The sequence below is a fragment of the Toxotes jaculatrix genome, chromosome 17 (genome assembly GCF_017976425.1).
Source record: "Toxotes jaculatrix isolate fToxJac2 chromosome 17, fToxJac2.pri, whole genome shotgun sequence".
NCBI lineage: Eukaryota > Metazoa > Chordata > Actinopteri > Toxotidae > Toxotes > Toxotes jaculatrix.
Genome location: NC_054410.1, coordinates 13,022,909 through 13,039,697, shown reverse-complemented (window position 1 = coordinate 13,039,697; position 16,789 = coordinate 13,022,909). Strand labels below are relative to the sequence as shown.

General features: G+C 41.4%; 1 protein-coding gene across 6 annotated transcripts; it reads left to right on the top strand.

The window, feature by feature from the left end:
* Positions 1 to 1,227: 1,227 nt before the first annotated feature.
* Positions 1,228 to 16,270, top strand: aspg (asparaginase homolog (S. cerevisiae)). 6 transcript variants are annotated; one of them, XM_041060106.1, is made up of 18 exons: positions 1,228 to 1,768; positions 3,179 to 3,305; positions 4,222 to 4,257; positions 6,463 to 6,574; positions 6,714 to 6,839; positions 6,933 to 7,016; positions 7,730 to 7,856; positions 7,942 to 8,054; positions 9,668 to 9,853; positions 10,011 to 10,124; positions 10,221 to 10,340; positions 10,554 to 10,649; positions 11,422 to 11,585; positions 12,959 to 13,045; positions 13,554 to 13,653; positions 13,744 to 13,809; positions 14,084 to 14,191; positions 15,017 to 16,270. In XM_041060106.1, the coding sequence occupies exons 1-18, from the start codon at positions 1,537 to 1,539 to the stop codon at positions 15,059 to 15,061; spliced, it is 2,043 nt and encodes a 680-aa protein (XP_040916040.1). In that variant the 5' UTR covers positions 1,228 to 1,536; the 3' UTR covers positions 15,062 to 16,270. The 6 variants fall into 6 exon arrangements, 5 of the variants coding, with proteins under 5 accessions (XP_040916040.1, XP_040916038.1, XP_040916042.1 ...); XR_005896204.1 differs by having other exon boundaries at positions 1,229 to 1,768; positions 13,972 to 14,191; positions 15,017 to 15,057; XM_041060104.1 differs by having other exon boundaries at positions 1,229 to 1,768; positions 14,084 to 14,133.
* The last annotated feature ends 519 nt before the right edge of the window (positions 16,271 to 16,789 follow it).

Genomic DNA, 16,789 nt, shown 5'->3' with positions numbered 1-16,789 from the left:
CAGGGTTCTGTTTTAATAGCATGTTGCTCAGTCTTTCTTTTGTCTCAGGATGCGCTGTAAAAGCATAAGGATTACAAGTTGCACCAACAAACCAAGCTAATCTGTTGCATCAGTGAGACTGAGAGAGTTGTGAGAAAGTGAGGTGCCTCCACGCCGGCGATAGCCAAGGCTAGAGGCATTATGTTTTCGGGTTCTCCATCCGTCTGTCCGTCCTGGATTCTTCTACGCATGATATCTCAAGAATGCTTTGAGGTATCTCTGTCAAACTTTGCACAAATGTTGACTGTGACTTAAGGCAGATCCGAAAGGAGTTTGGAGGTCAAAGGGCAAGGTCACTATGACCATATTTATGTTTTGCATGGTAATGCGATATCATAAGAATCGTTTGAGGGATGGCTTTCAAACTTTGCACAAATGTCAATTGTGCCTCAAGGATGAACTGAGTAGATTTTGGAGGTCAGAGATCAAAGGTCATGGTCGCTGTGATCATATATTTAATTTTATGCAAGTGACTGTGATATCTGAAGAATACTCTGAAGGATGTTCTTTAAAGTCTGCACAAATGTTGACTGTGACCCAATGATGCACTGAGTAGACTTTGGAGGTCAAAGATCAATGATCAAGGTTGCTTAAGTTTATTTTATGTCTGGACGGTCTTCAAACGTTGCAGAAATGTTGACTGTGACTGTACTCTGTACTCCTAAGTCATCACTGATCGATAATAATCACATTGAGAGGAAGTTATGAACTATTCCCAGAACCCATCTGTTTCTGTTTCACATTCCTATATATGCTATAAGGCTGTTAGCATAATACAGATGTGTACAGTTGTGTTAATTTACAGAACTGTAAATTACAGTGACATAATATTATAACATATCTGTGCAATAATAATAATAATACAAGACAATTCTGTATAGTGTACAGTGTATGGTAGAGGTTTGGTAGAGAGTATGGTAGAGAAATTTGTAAGATTAAAAAAATTAATGTATTAATGTAAACGAACATATTTGAAGACTCAATGTGAACTTCACCAAACGAAGCAATATCACCCCAAAGCTATTACATATAGAAAACTACAGAATTTGAATGTAGTTAATAATATTCATACTGAATATTATTTAAAACTAATCCTCAAAAATCTACTTTGATCACTTAAGAGTAACACTAAATCCCCACACTGTGGTGCAGGGCATTTCACTGTGCTACTATTGAAAAAATCAAGTTTGTTGAATCTGAGGCCACGCCCGTATCCGTGACGTCAGCTGACACATGTCCATCAGCGTTTTCTGGGCAAAAACACAGAGGTGAGAAAAGTCAACTGTCGGCTTATTTGAAATATGATTAAAACGATGGCCCCGCCCCCTGTCTGCTGCGTCGCACGATTAACATGGAAGCTGCTTTTCTGTATATAAAGCCAGGGGAGGTTGATCGCGGCTCAGGCTGCTGACGGCACTTTAAGACCACCGCGACTCGAGCACTTCTAAGAAGCGCCTTTAAAAGGGGCAGCCCCGGCTGACTGACTTTCAAGTCATCATGGCGGACTCCAGCTTCAACAACATGACATCCCTTGCGCGGGCTTTGTCACAGGACCTGACCGAAGTGGGTGATGTTTGTCCCACGCGAAATTCTCAGGTGCATCCGTCCCGAAAGAGGAAAATATCGAGCCGTAACTCGATCGAGTCCCCTGAGCTGACGCCGTCCGCCGAGGCGCGAGTCCTAGTCATCAACACTGGAGGAACCATCGGGATGACACTTCATGATAACGGTAACTGTCGTTGTTGTTGTTGTTGAACTTCCCGTTAAACAGGTTGGATGCCTCATGTAGCTGTGAGCACGAGGGTTTAGAGTAAGGCCCGCGTGACAAAAACATGCGAATCATGTATCCTGAAAACCTCTTATCTACACTCAGCTGAAGCTAGGTTTCATCAGTTAGCAACATAGATGAAACTACTTTTGTGAACACATGAGTAAACTGTCCTCACGGTCTTCTGAGACCAAGAGTAAAGAGGACCGTTACTTCAGTGATGACCAGAATCAGCACGTTTAGCTTTAGCAGAAAAAGAGTTAGGCTGTTATGGTTATAAGCTACTCCCTCTATCTGTAAAGGTGACAGCCAATCAGAGTTAGAAAGTCTTTTAACTAGACAATGCTTAACACACAGCTGGGAGCAGCCCCTCATGATGCTGTCTGGATCAATGAATAACCAGATGTTGACATCAGGTATTGGGCAACATCTGGAGCATGTAGTGAGCCAAAAAATAACATGCAAAGGTCCTACCAGCTTCAGGTACAAGCCTAAACAGGACGTCTCCCAGGCCATCTATCAGTGTTTCACATCCTGCATTAAAGGACTTTCTTTTATTTACTTTGTAGTATTTATGCAAGTCATAAAGCAACATCCTTTGGACAAGTGCTATATAATAAAATGTTATTGTTATTGTAGGCTTGTCTCTAGATACACTGATGGGGCCTGGAGTTGACACACACTCTTCACTGCGTATGCTTAAACGTAGATATGTAGGTCTATTAACCTATTTGCACACACACCCTTGACAATATCTTGACACCCACATGTCATGAATTTGTGAAATTACTTGACCAAATCTCAGCTATGTCACAGTTATTGCAACAGCTGAGTATACCTTTGGCCCTTAGGATCGCATGCCCATTTTCTCATTATTGTTACACTGAATAAAATCTTCCAATCTTTGTGTCATGATTTATGGAGGTGGCTTTCTTCATGTCTTCAGGACTTGTGCTTATGTGGCTGCCAGCTGCCACGTTGCCTCTCCTTTAATCTGTTGTGAAGAATTTCTGCTGACCATTCAGAGTGCCCACAGCCACAGCTCCTGTGCAGTAGCAGTGGTGCTGTGCCCACTTTATTCATAATTCCTTACTATAGATTTCAGATTTCTCCCTAGTTCAATAGCTTAAAAGCTGTTGACTCACTGTGTAAAAGAATCACAAATAAGTAGATTTTTCTGCACTTACAAACCTTAAGAATGCCATTTCTTACATTTACCACTAGGGTTCAGTATGAGACTGATGTGTGGTGTTGTTATAATGTTGTCTCTGTACTGTTCTCCTAAGTTATCACTGATCAGTAATAATCACACTGAGAAGAAGTCATGAAATATTCCCAGAACCCATTTTTTTCTGTTTCTGTAACCCACAGTGCTTGCACCAAAGGCCAATGCATTTGTTCAAAGTCTCCGCAAGCTGCCTATCCTCCATGACGAGACATATGCGCAGCTAACCCGCCTGTATGACTGCTATGGATCTGAGAACACCCTGGTCCTACCGTAAGTGCACCCACAATCCTGCCCTGCTTTGTCAGTATTTTAAAGAACTTATGTAACTTGCATTCTGCTCTTATATGGTAGACTGTAAGGTGTCATGGTTTCACTATGTGTGCAATACATAATTTTGAATAACACATACCCTTATAGAAGCATGAAATTCCTTATTTTTATTATTATTATTATTTTTTTTTTTTTACAAATATTGAAAATTAACCTTATCTAACATTTAATTGACATTTAAAGTAAAGTATGGTACCTTGAAGATCTTCATGTGAGCATCATGTAAAGTCACTGGTAATCACCAAGGCAGTCAGTATTGGTGGCTGTACTAAGGACCTTTCGTGAAAATCTATTAAACAGTAAAGTTATCACGTGTAAATGCAAAATATTATGCATATAGTTATGCAGTGGTGTATTCTTCATTTTTTCTTATTCCTGTTTTATTGCATGCATAAAGGAAAAAAACAAGTAATTAAGAAAGCCTTTCACATTCCTTGTTGGACTTATAGGATTACCCGTTTTCATAATGAGAAAAAAATTGCAATTCATGTGTTGTAATATTATTGTCCTAGGCAGCTAATCCTGTGTTTGAGAGGAATTTAGCAGGTTTTAATCATGTTGGTATAAGTATGTGCAGACCATTGTAAAGAAAATGAAATCATAAATATGCTTGTCAGGCCTTTTTGTAAGGCAGGTTGGTTGTATGGGCTAAACCATGTTAAAATGGATGAACACTGCACCTTATCTTCGTGAATATTAGTTTATACCCAAAAATATAGTTGGTGTTCTGGTCATCACACAGTCGAAGGTTCATTTCATATCTGGAAAAGCATAGATTGAATGGAAACAACTCTCTGTCCTCTGAAGAATAGCAGTGCCTCTAATGATTAAAAACTTTTTTTTGTTGCTTTAAAAGGAAGCCAGCGTTCCACTGTGACCCTCAGTTTCACAGGTGCTGTAATACTGGTAGCATTGCGTGCGCCTGTGCTTGAGAATTTTTTTCATGCGTCCTCTGTCTTTAAGACCAAATGTCAGAGTCTGCTTGCCTAACCGCCAATGCATGCCGACGTGGCCTTTGGCAACCAGTAAGGAAGCAGGAAGCACCAAATTTATTTAATATTGGCAGAAGTAGCTTTGTGTCTCTGACTCTGCGCTTGCTAATGCCACCTCTGTCACCAACACACTTTAATATTTAGCAAGGGTTTAGCTCAGCTGGGACAGCCTAATGTTTTTTTTTTTTTTTTTTGCCGTTTAGTTAGTGAATAGCCACTGTTGGCCTGGCCAAGGTTAATCTGCAGTATGTTTGATTTTACGTTGTGTTATTGTCTAGTGCGTGTGCTGTGGAGTAGTGACTGTAAAAGGAGGCTGAGCAGCAGGGTGGAGTGGAATGTATGGTAAAGATAAGGAATCCATACAGCACATGTGAGTGGACTGGCAGTTTGTGATCCCTTTGTTAGGTTTATAAAAATAATTTCAGAAAACTGTTCAGTTTTAGTGCCCTCAGCCTCACACCATGTCCACACCCTCAGCAACTACACAGGAGCTCGCTTTTATTTTATTAACTACTTGGTAAATATCTTAAATATCAGCAGTCAGTTTTAGTAATATTAAACCTTTGCTAGCATAATATCAATATTTATTGTAACGTGAGTATGTTATTATAAAATTTAATTTAAAATTTAAAAGTTAATTTTTTCGATGTTCAGCATGACTTAATATTTGCTCATCCTCGGGTTTATACAGTGTTAATGTGAACAGAAATAGTCCCATGTGCGAGTCTAATGGGCATACTGTTGATAATATGCAGTTTCCTAGCCCATGTTGAATTCTTACTTCTGAGGAGGGAATTAGTTTATTGATTTATTGAAAAGCTTTATTCATGGGCTATTCAGAGGCAATGCCACAAGGCCATTTGTGCCCTACCTCCACCCATCTTCTTCCACGTCTTGAGTCCCCCATCACACACACACACACACACACACACACACACACACACACACACACACACACACACACACACACACACACACACACACACTCATTATTCTTAAGCTATGAGGCATCTTAGCTCGGGTATGCAAATGTGTAGCTTTTCTAGACCTTAGGCTACACTGCCAAATAGATGAATGATTGGTGATTTGAATAGTGTTTTCTTGTGGCACTTTGGCTTCAAGATTATCACCGACATATGTTCTAAGGTCGTGTGTGGACTTGAGGCTAATTAGAAGAGTGTCTGTAGGACCCCTGGTTGGGTGGACCGGGGCTTGCCTGCTCTTCCCCCTGCTGTTCCATTCAGCTTATATCTTGTTGTTGTGTTATGAAGCTGTCCCATGGTAATGTGGGGGGTGTCGCGCCCTGTCTCTTTAAAAGGGAGATTAGAAAGAAAATCTTTCCATGGCTGTTTAGCCAGTCGTGCTGCCTTATACGGAGTGTCGCAGGTGGGGTTGTGGGACGCTTGAGTTAAACTCCACTCAGAAGCGACATAAATATGCACACATGCAAGGCTCCCTCCCTCGTAATTGGGAGTGAAAAAGAAACCCTGGCTTTTGCCGTAACCTGAAATGACTCACTAAATAACCCTCAAGATATATCGAATGGGCCACCTACTGTCCCTCAGCTTTTCCTGTATTTACCATACACAAATATAAAGCTCCATAGAACATTAGTACTTTACTGAGGAAAAGAAAAATGCTTAAATTTAAAGTGTGGCTCTCCCTAACAGTATGCTTACCATGCCCCTCCCTTCTGCCTTTCCAGAAATATCTCTCTCTCTGTGTCTGAAACAGGTTTTGGCACCCTGCTGCAGAGACAGAAGGCCCGGCTAAATAGACTTTGTGTCGCTTCATAAAGTCAGCTTGGTTTTTAGCATTCCCCGATCCTTCTTCAAGCACACTTCTCAAATTTAACCAGAACTTGATCCAGCTTTGTTTTCATTGTGCTCATTTAACAAATAATAATTTGTCACAGTGAAGATAAAAATCATTTGTTTAACTGTGTGTCCTTGATGTGTTTTGGCGTGAATAACTGCGCTTGCAATGACTAAAACCACTGATTGATTGTGGGCTGTTTATTCTCGCTATGTTTCATTTTTGTAAATATGATCATTACATTTTTTGTACACAATCACAACTCATAGTTAAACTCCTCTATCTTCCAGGATGAGTAAAAACAACAAGAGGATAGTCTACACTATTTTAGAGTACAACCCTTTGTTGGACTCATCCAACATGACCACTGATGACTGGGGTAGAATTGGAAAGGACATTGAGGTATTTGCTGGATTCATGTCCTTGTTATGGTTTTAATTGACTCTATTGCTAAATAAACACCACATATATATAGTGACTGCACTGTTGTAAATTTTAAAGATTTTTTAAAGAATTTTTCTTTTGTCTTGTCTGACTTCAGAAAAACTATGAAAACTATGATGGTTTTGTGATCCTTCATGGCACAGACACTATGGCTTACACGGCATCGGCCCTGTCCTTCATGTGTGAACATTTGGGCAAACCAATCATTCTCACTGGCGCACAGGTAAGAGCAGCTGGAGACTAACAAAAAAAAATGTGTCTGCAGCATTTTAAGGTTGTATCTCTTTTCTTAAGATGATACACTTTCTGTCTCAAGGTGCCGATCTATGAGATGAGGAATGATGGCAGAGGTAACCTGCTGGGGGCGCTGCTGATTGCTGGACAGTTTGTCATTCCTGAGGTGAGGAAATAGAGATGCCACCTAAATGCTCATGCACATGGTATTCAATGATTAGATAGATACACTTATTTTTAGATGCCTCCAAAAGAAAAGTTAAAGAGCAGGTGTAGTGGGGAATGCAAGAGAGAGAGATGAGATAAATCTGATTACTTGTAGTGGTAGTTTGTTTTTTTTGTTTTTGTCATAAATCTGCCATAAATACTGCCGAATTTCTGTGTGTATGTGTTGATTAATGAGTAATGAATGAGTCCAAAATGAGATAATAACAAGAAGCAATGCTATGATATTACAAAACTAAAATTTTGTTAATGGGTTGAGAAAATACGACACGATCTGTGAAGACAGGAGTGAGCACTTTTGGCATGCAAAAGGTAACAAAAGCTCTCTTAGCCTATATGACTCCTAATGACGGCGAGATGTGTTTCGCAATACTGAACAACAACTACCAGAACGGGAAGAACACTGAAAAGGGTTATCTGTTCATCACTGAAGCACTGAAAGAATTGTGTCTATTGTATTTAATGCGATTTTACTGCATTAAAGAAGAGCACTAAGAATAAACTGATATCTCTGATAGATGTTTTTTTAACTGTGTTGATAAAACAGTGTCGTCCTTAGATCTGTGTAAACAGGTTTCCATGTTGTGTTAAAAGAATTTTGTATTTGCAGAAGAGCAAATGTCATTCATTAAATTTATCCCTTTCTCTGTTCAGGTGTGCCTGTATTTCTACAACAAACTCTACAGAGGGAATCGCGTGACCAAAGTGGATGCTGGGAGTTTCGATGCTTTCTCCTCTCCTAACCTGGCTCCACTGGCCATTGCTGAAGTGGACGTTATAAGTAAGCCAGAGGTGCCTATCTTCATGTAGCAAATAAACATCGACTGTAACCAGTTGTTGATCTGTTTTCTCCATCTTTCCCACAGTCAACTGGGACACGGTTTGGAGAGCAAACACCACAGTAAAGTTTCAAGTCAGGACGGAGCTGAACCGGAACGTAGGCCTGCTCAGGCTGTTCCCAGGAATAACTGCTGCTACTGTAAGTGTATTAGTTAGATGTTGGTCTGCCACTTGCTGCCAGAACATCTTCAGTCCTTCTTGATCCTTGATTCTGATCCTTCCCTGAAAAGTGGAACCAAACCTTGCCAGCAAAATAATTATAGAGTCACCGGAACCACTCACTGTAGTGGTCAAGCATTCAGGCATTTACCGTTATCTTGGTGTACACAGCACATTCACTCACCTATTTTCCACATCTCTGTAGAGCAGTTCCTGTTGTTTTTGCACCACTTAACTCTCAAATGTGCTTTCATCTCTTAAGTGAAGGCTTTATGCATTGCAGCCCGACTATAATTTCCCCTCTATGTAATTGTGGATGGACTGTTATTGCTGATACAGTCTGATCACATCCTGCATTGACATTGATGAGGAGTTACTCTTCTGTTTTTTCTTACTAATGGCTCTAATTCCTAAGCATCGCAGTCAGAAGATGTGACCACACTTTCCAACCCTGTTTACTGACGTCTTTCCCATAGATTTAAATGCAGATGTCACTTTAGGTACTGTTCCAGACACAGAAATCCCTTTACAAATTACTCATTGCCTGTTTGAAATATAATTATCTGCATGAGCCTAAGGTTCACTTCATCTTCCAAGTATAATATTTTGTCATTCAGTTTTTAAAGCACCAAATTATATTAAGTCATATGATGAAAGGTATAAATGAAGAGCTTAACCAGCATTATGCAGATATTTTAACATGTTGTGATGAACTAGTTTTGTTTGTGAGAGTATTAAGAAGCAATAGAAGATATGTTCTTCAAAGGTAACAGACTGCTCGAAACTGCTATAAAATATAGTTAACTTTAATTTAATTGAGCTATTACCCGTCTTCCGTTACTTTCCCAGTCGTGTAAACTGCCATCAAAGCTAAGCCCAGAGAAAGATGAGAAGGAGTTATGGGCCATGACCAATCACCCTGTAAAGAGGAAGGATTGGCATAGATACTATAACATTTAGCTGCACCTCCCCCTGCAGAGGCTGCTGGGAGAGTGACTTTACTGTCTCAATCTGCTCCCGCTGCCCAGCTCAGCTATCAAGACTTCCTTACAGCCTTTAACTGCCTTTATGAGGCAGTGTTTTGATTAGGCACCAGACTCTCGTGTGCCCACTGTCTCTGCTGTGTGAGAGCCTCATTGGTAATCTGTGTCAAACATTTCTTGTCAAACTGCTTATCACATCAGAAAATACTGACTGAACCTGGCGCTTTTAATGTCACCTTCTCCTCATATTTTATGGTTAACCGCTGTGGTCTTGCCAAGTGACTTTATGCTTTCTAACACCTTCAGATTAATTGCTCTCTTTCCTGCCATTCTAGTCATCTGCCATTCTAGTCATATTCCATGGCTAATGATGTGGTATAGGACCTCCCCGCGCCAGCCAACCAGTGACTGAGATACTGGTTGGGTAGATGGCACCAGATGGGTTTTTAGGAGAGTGGATGGTTGCATGCATTGAAGTGAAAGGGGGTGCAGGAAAAATAACATGGAATACTAATTCTTCAATTTGAGTCTACTCGGTTGAGCAGCCAGTTCAGTTAGCCATAAACTGTGGGTGTTTATAATCTGAAAATGTGGTGACATCCGTGTCCAGGTGAGGGCTTTTCTGCAGCCGCCCATGCAGGGCGTAGTCCTGGAGACCTACGGCAGTGGAAATGCCCCCGATAACCGTCCTGACCTGCTAGAGGAGCTGAAGAAGGCTACTGACTCGGGCGTCATCATCATCAACTGCACCCAGTGTTTGAGGGGAACTGTGTCTACATCTTATGCCACCGGCAAGGTAGTTCATGTCACCTTTTAGTCGAACATGACTTTGGTATATTTGTGATTAATTTCCCCATTTCTGAAGTGGAGAGACTGGTCTATTAAGAAGAGACTCAGATTAGTTTAGAGGGAAGAAAAATTAATCAGATACCACATTCCCATGACTTTCTCAGGTGTTGATGGATGCAGGGTTGATAGCTGGTGGTGACATGACTCCAGAGGCCGCCCTGTCAAAGCTGTCCTATGTTTTAGCCAAGAACGATCTTGATCTAGAGGCCAAGAAAAAGGTTGGTGTCTTTCTAAATAAAAGACTTCACTTTTAACACGTCTTACTTCTCTGTAGAGTGAAGCGAACGGGTGTTTGTGTATGTGATTGTGTCTAGATGATGGGTCAGAACCTGCGAGGCGAAATGAGAGCTGACTTGGCAGGAGCCAAGCTGTGTCTGAGCGACAGCCGTTTCATCCAGGTCATCGCCAAGTCTCTGAGCATCAGCTGCAAGGAGGTGAGGGCAGCAGCAGCTAACAGTGTGACTACCAAACAGCTGTTATGAGTTCAAACTGCCCAGTTGTAGCTTAACTGCTGACAAAGCACTGAGACATTTCTGCAAAGTTTGTCATGATTAGACTTATTCATATAATGTTCAGAAAATAAAAAAACTATTCCAAAAACTTGTTTAAAATGTAAATTTTTATATAAATTTCTGTGTTGCCTCCAGGAGCTGGAAGCCATTCGTGATGCTCTGACTCCTCCACTGGCATGTGCTGCTGCTAAGACTGGAGACATAGAAGCCTTAACAGCACTGAAAGAAATGGTATGCAACACTACAGTCTCTTCTCCACAATTCCAGTTTTTGGTTTGTTTGTCAAGAGAGTAGTAACCCTTTCATACACACACCGTGGGATTATTATGGCTTGTTTCAGGGAAGTGTTGTACAAGAAAATGTCCATATTCTTATCAAAAACAGATGAATCAACCTTCCAAGCTCAACATGGCAGATACTGTGACACTCTGAACACAGCTTAGCGTTAGACTTCTATGCCTGTAGAGCTCGAGTGGCATTTGGCCCGGCTTATCTTGATCATGTTTTGTTTTAAGGGTCAACCTGATGGTTCACTAATAAATTTCCAGGGTCAGTTTCTCCGTATTAGAGGGATGTAGGAAACGCACTGACGCACAGCAAACAAAACAAGAGGCCCGACTGGTAAGGCAGGCCTGGAGTTGTCCCTGCGGTCACATGCACACGTTTGTATGTGGCTTGACCGGTATGCAATCACTGCTTTCCATACAGTTTCTAAGGACAGATTTCATTTCAGTTTCATTTGTTCATTCATTCAAAATGTCTTTAAACATTTAGGAACTGTAACTCCTCTCCAGTTACAGTAAATAACATTTTTTGTGGGGACTGTTTTCAGCTGCGTCTGTGACACAGAAGCAAAAGCTATGGCAGATTAGGAAAAATGTTTTGTTAGTTTTGTTTTTTTTCCAATTTGTTGATAATAAAGAAAATAGAAAACATTACCCGACCTATCCTTGAACTATCTGGTGAAATACACTGATGGCCTCATGTTTTCCTTTTGTCACAGGGCACTAACTTGTGTCTGGGTGACTATGACGGACGCACACCCCTGCATATTGCTGCCTGCGAGGGCGATGTGAAACTGGTGGAGTACCTGCTGGGTCACGGAGCCACAGTATACGCTAAAGATCGCTACGGGGATACACCCTTATGCAATGCTGTACGCTTTAGGTAAACCTCGCCTCCTTTGAAAGGATACAGGCTGATGTGTTTGTTTTTGTTCTCTCTATGAAGGTAATGATGTTGTTTATGAAGCTGCAAACGCAACATTTAAACCTCCCCCTTTTTTGCCATTAGCAACCATTGTTATTCCTCATAGTCATCTGAGTGTTTCTTGAAAACATGTTGCTAATAGCTGCCATGCAGGGGAGTTCATTAAATGAGCTGCAAGGTAGGGAATCTGGCTCTGCTTAAATGACAGGCGGGGAGCAGCAGCTTTCAGGTGGGGGGTGGGGGGGTGAAACCAGGGGAGCAAGTCATAATGGAGTTTAGAGGCCAGGCAATAATTATAAACTAATTAGGCTAATTGTCATCTGACAATTTAGACAGTGTTTATTTTTACCAAAGCTGATTTTTAATTTGTGTCATTCACTGACATTGCTCTAAATGTCTATCAGGGAAAAGCCATGTTTAATTTTTCTGTGATAGTGCTATGTGGAGCCTCAGGGTGAAAACGTTGTATGTGTCATGCCAAATGGCTGTTGTCCTATTTTAACGGTTGGAAACTGCAAGTGTAGACTTGTTTCCCTTGTGATGGCAGAGGGATGCAGTGGAGCGCTAACACCTGTCATTACACTTCCTACAGTAAACCTTGGCTCACTATGCCCTTCCCAAATGTATTTAAAGAAATGACACTAAATAATGGAACTGAAGTTTTGAGTTGCCACCACGATGCTCGCATGTCTGACGCACTTTGAATGTCACAGACGGTTCAGTGCACTACAGCCTGATGTCCATATAAGGAGTGGCAGAGAATAGAGAGAAAGAAGAACAAATGTGGGGAGTGTCCTCTGAACCAGTCCTACCAGCCTGCTCCCAGTTTCACAGATGAGAGATACTGGCTTCTTAACACTCCACAGGAAGTCTTCAACGTCCTTTTAATAGTTTCTTTGGCTGTAGCTCTACACACCTCTTCACAATTAAGAACCAAATTGACCTCTTAGGTAACTTACGTGTACCACACAGCAAACTCAGCTCCTATTTCTGAACTGAGCAGCTCGGTGGCAAAAAACCTCAGGCCTTTTAGTTTTATTGTTTATTCCTGTCATTGCAAATTGCCACTCCAGGTGACTCCTGCGTGGGTGTTTCATTGTGGGTGATAAGGAACTTGTTCTTACTTGCCGAACTGCAGCCACTACCACACTGACTCTGTTAATGAAAGTTGAAAATTGAAAGTTATATAAAGTCTGAAAAGAGCACTACATCTAAATTATGCTTCTTAACAGTTCCTTAAATGGATGACTGTTTCAGTTTTGGCTGATTTTTACTGAGTGATATGCTATTACTATGTTCCCTCCTTGCGTGTCCTGTCCTAACTAACTTAGGCACAAGGAAGTTGTGAAGCTGCTGAGAACGACCGGAGCTCACTTCTCCAGAGATAAGTTGGAGGAAGCAGGAACAGAACTGTGCAGGTGAGACACCCAGAAAGCATACACACATACAAATTCCTCGGCCTCTCAGCCACGCACAGTGACCCATCCTACATAGCTGACACAGGTATAACCAGTTGTCCCACTGTTACACAAACTGCAGGAATGCTCCCTGGCAGCATAGTTTCAGATCTGTTCCCCATCTCTAGTGTCGGCAAGTGTAGAACACTGGCTTGCCGCGGTTATTTATCTGCACGAGACACTCAACAGGTTTTGTCAAGACTGTCCCAATTAACAGTTTCAGAAACACGCCTTTTGTAAGATAGAATAACTATGACTTATGTCACGTTTAGGGTAAAACCCAAACATCACTGAATCATGGAGCCCAGTGTTACTGATTTCTTCCCTTGATGTGCTGGCCCAGTGTCTTTATGCAACCTGCCCTTCAACCAGTGTATATTTGATTATGTTAATAATACTGATTTTAGGAAACTGAGGCCTTTGCTCTAATAACTCTTTTGCTTTCTTTTGTTGCTCTTCTATGTGTCAGCCTGGCAGCCAGCGGTGACCTGGAGGGCCTGGAAATCTGGAGCCTTGCTGGAGCGGACCTGAATAAACCAGGCTATGACGGACAAACAGCAATTGAAGTGGTGGGTTCTGGGAGAGCCCTTTTCCACTTAAATAACACGTTTAAATGGATAAAGTATAACCCCTTCTTATTCATTCTCCACCTCTCACAGGCCAAGGCTGCTGGTAATCGTGAAGTAGCGTCATTTTTACTCCGGTGCATGAACAACAACCCCATGGTAACCACTGTTTCCCATTCTGGCTTCTGTATATTTCCTCTGTCTTTCATGCCAAACAAGCACAGCCTCAGCTTAATATGCTTGCAAGTGTAACACTCAGATTGGTATAACTCTCTCTATATAACTGCCTCTGATTTACATGTTTGTGTTGTTTATTTTCAGAGAGTATTTGGTGAATTTAGTGCATATGATGATGATGATGATAATGATGATAAGGTAAATGAGATGCAGTGAGTGTCTGTGTTTCCCAATTTGTGTATTTCCCAATATTGAGCACGAGATCCACCACAGCAGGGCGGCACGTTCACAGCAAGAGGGTTCCAGGTTCGAACCCTGGCTCTTCTGTGCATGTTCTCCCTGTGCCTGCGTGGATTGTCTCCAGGTACTCCAGCTTCCTCCCACAAACCCAAAAACATGCACATTAGGTTAATTGGCTACTCTAAATTGCCCCTAGGTGAGTGTGTGAGTGGTTGTCTGTCTTTGTGCGATTGACTGGCGACCAGTCCACGGTGTACCCCACCTCTCGCCTGTAGTCAGCTGGAATAGGCACCGCCCCCCCCCCTGGCAAACCTGACTGATCAAGCGGTATAGAAAATGGATGGATCTTTTTGTACATCACCTGGTGTCTGATCCATCCATTCATTTTATAAAGGGCTTGTCCTGCTCAGAGTTGTGCGTTGTGTGTATCCCAGCATACATTGTACAAGTAGCAGAAAAGTAATTTTTCTGTTAGTTGCAGCCCTAGTTTTGAGAGCTGCCATTGCCTTTTGCAGTTGAGCTAAGCTAAGTTTCAGACCCACCCTGTGTTTCATTAAATATATGTAAAATAAAATCCCTTAATGCTTGCCCACACATACCTGTGTGTGTGTATGTGTGTGTGTTCCTGTACTGTATCTTTATGAGGACCAATTTTAGCATAGACCTTAAGGAGTGAGGACATTTTGGTCAGTCCTCACAACTTTAAACAGTTGTTTGTGGGTTAAGACTTGGTTTTAGGGTTCAGGTTAGAGTTGGGTTTTGGTTAGGGTTAGGCTCAGTTTGGATGATTAAGGTTAGGGTAGGGGGGCTAGGGAATGCAAAGAGTGTCCTCACAAAGATATAGGTACAAGTATGTGGTTGCGCGTGCACATTGGTAGTCAGAAGTGCTGAAACACCTCTCACCTCCCCAGTGTTTCATATTAATCCTGTCTCCCTTTGTCTCTTGCAGAAAAATGGAGAGTGTGGACGCACCACCTATCCACAGGAACAGTGAGCTGACACTATCTCCACCTGTCAGGAATCATCCTCTGTGTCCACTTCCACTACACGCTGTCCACCGTCCATCCACAGAGTTGCTGCACAAGGCTTAAAGCCATCACTGCTTACTTTGTCTCCCTCCAAACCCACTACAAGCACATTTTTTAACCAATGCTTTGACTGCATGGTGTCCAGAAAGGACAGCACTAGGTGTGTATTTATATATATATTTGTTACACAGCAGTCTCTGCATGAGGAAACGTAAAATTCTGCTGAATGTTTTAATCCAGTCCTTTTATTGTTGTGTATGAACAACAGACTCAGTTACTGTGATGTCCAGTCAGGGAATTAAAGGTGAACTTCACCTGAGCTATTTAAACATGGAGAGTGCTGAAACCTCCCATTACTGCTTGAATAGTGAAGGATGACGGTTACATTATTTTTATAGCACAGAGAGAGGGAGAGTTCATGAACTTTGGATTGTGTGCATTCCTTTATAAAGTAATGTCTCCTTCTATAGCAAAATGTGATATCTGGAAGTACAGGGTACATTCACAGATTTTTATTTTTATGCTTCTTTAGTGAGATGCTGGAAAGTACCATGTAATCTACTGGAAACTATGGATGGTTTTTTACTATCTGTATTATTATCCAACTGTAGCACTTGTCCACTCCGGTCTCAAGTATACCTCCACCCCTTGAATCAGAGATTTTCATTTCCGTCTGCTCAAACTGGTATTACAAAAACCTGCAGTTTATCTTACAGACTCATCCGGCCTGTTTCTCGTGCTTATTGTCGAGCTGGAAGAGTCACATACTGTATGTTACTTTGAAATATAAAGGGGAAATTTGGTCTGCAGGATAAATAAAAGCTTAAAACTGCCACAGTTTTTGTATTCTATCATGTATTTTGTCCTCTATATTCCTTGCATCCATGATCACAAACAAATGACTGATTGTACTTTCCTTATCTTTGTTGTGCAACAAGTAAATGGTGTTGAACGGTTCTACTGTGGTTTGATACCATTTACTCTCTACCAATCCAGGTTTAAACACTTTAATGTTATCACCTGTAAGAGAAGTACACGTGACTTTAAAGTGCAAATACATATCCGTTACTTAAAATGCATCCTGTTGTTTTCAGTGCTGTTATAGTCTCATCCTGTTGTGTGAGACGAGTGAGTGTGAACGTTTTTCAGTGTTCTGTTTCCCCTGTGGAAAATAAAGCAACAGAAATAAATCTCTCTGTCTCCTGTGATTGTTGCCATGTTGCACCAAACCCTGAAACTCACATGAAACTGTAAATGTACCGCTCCTGGCTAAAGATTCCTGAACAATTTCCACTTTGACAGGGTTTACTTTATGAATTAGTGCATGTCTATCCGATTGTTGGTCACTTCCATTAGTGTGCACAGTTCTTTTTGTGTTCTCTGCAGAAATGTTTTCTGAGTAATGATTGGATTCATTGTTACAGCACCAGGGCCTTTAGGAGAAATACATCAAACCAAAACTAGAACTATAGGAGCACACTAATCTGTGTGAGCTCCCCTTATCTGACTGTAAGATAAATTAGTGTTTAAACCAGAAGTCAGACAAACTTAGAAAACAAAAGATGGTATAAAATTCTTTATGTTCATGTGACTTCTCGGCCTGCAGTGGCTGGTATTTGCTATCTCTGTCTTGAGGGCGGCTGCCCCTTGGTGCTCCTTGCTGGTGGAACCCAGCTCATCCGGTTGGACCAGCA

Excerpts from the sequence above, each read along its gene's own strand:
- aspg (XM_041060104.1), top strand. The coding sequence starts at position 1,537 with ATGGCGGACTCCAGCTTCAACAACATGACATCCCTTGCGCGGGCTTTG. Across the intron at positions 7,857-7,941 it reads TGCTGAAGTGGACGTTATAA|TCAACTGGGACACGGTTTGG; the intron begins GTAAGCCAGAGG and ends TCTTTCCCACAG. Across the intron at positions 10,125-10,220 it reads ATCTAGAGGCCAAGAAAAAG|ATGATGGGTCAGAACCTGCG; the intron begins GTTGGTGTCTTT and ends GATTGTGTCTAG.